General features: G+C 34.6%; 1 protein-coding gene across 1 annotated transcript; it reads right to left on the reverse strand.

Annotated features, from left to right (window-relative positions):
• Nucleotides 1-587: 587 nt before the first annotated feature.
• On the reverse strand, nucleotides 588-1,265 carry LOC105631405 (toll/interleukin-1 receptor-like protein). The gene is made up of 2 exons (XM_037638488.2): nucleotides 778-1,265; nucleotides 588-693 (listed from the first exon to the last, which is right to left on the reverse strand). The coding sequence occupies exons 1-2, from the start codon at nucleotides 1,263-1,265 to the stop codon at nucleotides 588-590; spliced, it is 594 nt and encodes a 197-aa protein (XP_037494416.1).
• Between the last annotated feature and the right edge of the window lie 891 nt (nucleotides 1,266-2,156).

A 2,156-nucleotide genomic window follows, 5' to 3' on the forward strand; every position in this document is an offset into this window, starting at 1 on the left:
CGTCCCCACTTGAGCGTGCAGGGGGAGATTTGTTAGTGGTGGCGTGCCCACTCAAGTGGGACCCACATACATGTGAAAAGAAAAAAAAATAATAATAATAAAACACGTTTTTTTTTTCAGTCAATAATACCACGGAAGAAGAAAGAGTGAAATTCAAAGGTTGGTTGCCAAACTTTGAATTGTTGGCAACCAACTACGAAACGACTCTCTTATTCTCTCATTCCCTCTCCTATAAATAGAAGAGGATGCTTCGCAGTTCAATGCAACCAACAAGGAAAGAAAAATAAAAGAGAGAGAGTTTTGAGTTTTAGAACGGGTTCTAAAACTTGGGTAGTTAAAATAGTGAAGATAATTTAGAGTGTTTTGGGAAACACTTGTGAGTGCCACTATTTTGTATTACTCTCTTTGTAAGCCTACTATTTTTAATAGTGGAAGAAAAATATTCGGAGTTCGGTCCCGTGGACGTAGCCCTAAACAGTTGAGGGTGAACCACGTAAATTTCTGTGTGTCCCAATTTTAATATTTCCGCTGCTTAATTATTCTCGTATTTTTATTGCCGGTATCTTAACACTAGCAAGCGTTCATCTCTACTGGTTATCCACTTCCTTTGCACAGGAATCCAGTCCACCTTCAATACCATTCAGTTTTTTCAAAATATGTAAGACAATGTCATCAACAAGCAGGGCTTCGTCTCTGCAGAGTTGAAACACACAAAAATATATATATTCAGAGAAAGTAAAGTAAAAAGAGATTATAGAAAATCATAAGATTAATTACCTATAATTTGCCGCGACCCATCCGGACATGTTCCCTACATTGGTAAGAGCTGATCTCCAACCCTGCACCTTCTCCATATCTCCATAGAAATTCTTTTCAAGCTCAGAAAATGCCTTTCCAAAACTACCAGTCTGCTTGCGAACTTCATATGGGTCAATATTATAGAAAACTGGGAAAACTGTACCTGTCTTTGTATCAGTGATCTTCTTGAGTTCATCCAAGCACCATGGTGAAGAAGCATAACCCTTGGAAATGACAACTATACAGAATCTTGACTTCCCAATTGCTTCAAATAATGCTGGAGAGATTGCTGCTCCTTTGTCAAGCATCTTATCATCTTTGAAGGTCTTAATTCCTTTCTCAGCCAAGGCCATGTACAGATGGCTAATAAATTGGTTTTGGGCATCTTCACCCTGGAAACTCAAGAAAACGTCGTATCTATCAGCAACAGAAGAAGCTGGTGCTGAACTGATACCAGAGGAAGCCATAGCGGGTTGCAAGAAATGAAATTACTGATGAGCTCTGGCTTATTAGAAGTTCAGAATTAAAACTCAGTTTGACATCTATACATGACCATATATGTACATGTATATATTATTTGATCAAGCAATAATAAAGAATGACTTGAAAAGCATCTAAGGTTTAGTCAGGTCAACTAGTATACAATTTAAAATTTTGGCTTTGGGCCCTGAATTTTGTATTCAAGAATCAAACAATGGCGGTCTTCAGATTTTGAATAGATCCTGGAAAAAACAAAAAATTAGGATAGATTTTAAATTGAAAAATTCCACCCATCACTTGCCGTTGGGATAATAAACGATCCAAGGATCAGAACACATGTTGGCTGCCACTAATGGGCTCCTAAAGTAATTTATAATCTGTGATGGTGTATATGAAAAATATTTTTAAAAATTGTTTTTTTTTTTTCAATGAATGGTCAGAAATACTTTCATTTCAAATAAAAAAAAAGACCGTTTTTAATTAATTTGGTATATGGCTAGACTCATATACGGATGCACGTAAATCTTATCTATAGAGGTTAATCAAAACATAAAACTAAAAGAAGAATGCACCAACACTCAAGAAATCTACCTGAAAATAAAGAAAATAAAATAGATACTTGAATTTTTTTTTTTTTTTGAAGTTTTTTATTTCAAGTGATAAGATAATAGTATAGGTTATACAATATGAGATAATTCTCCGTTTGATTCGTCAAATTAATAAACACTTTTGTGGTCAAGAGGATTCAAATATTATGTTGTTATAAAATTTGATAAGATTATCCTTTTCAAATATAAGGCTGTCATGATAAAGAAAGTATTCTACATCGACCAAATGGGCCTTTTCATTGTTGTAAAAAGTTAGACATATTTGAAATT

The sequence above is a fragment of the Jatropha curcas genome, chromosome 5, assembly GCF_041381405.1.
Source record: "Jatropha curcas cultivar XTBG-Jc1 chromosome 5, XTBG_Jcur_1.0, whole genome shotgun sequence".
NCBI lineage: Eukaryota > Viridiplantae > Streptophyta > Magnoliopsida > Malpighiales > Euphorbiaceae > Jatropha > Jatropha curcas.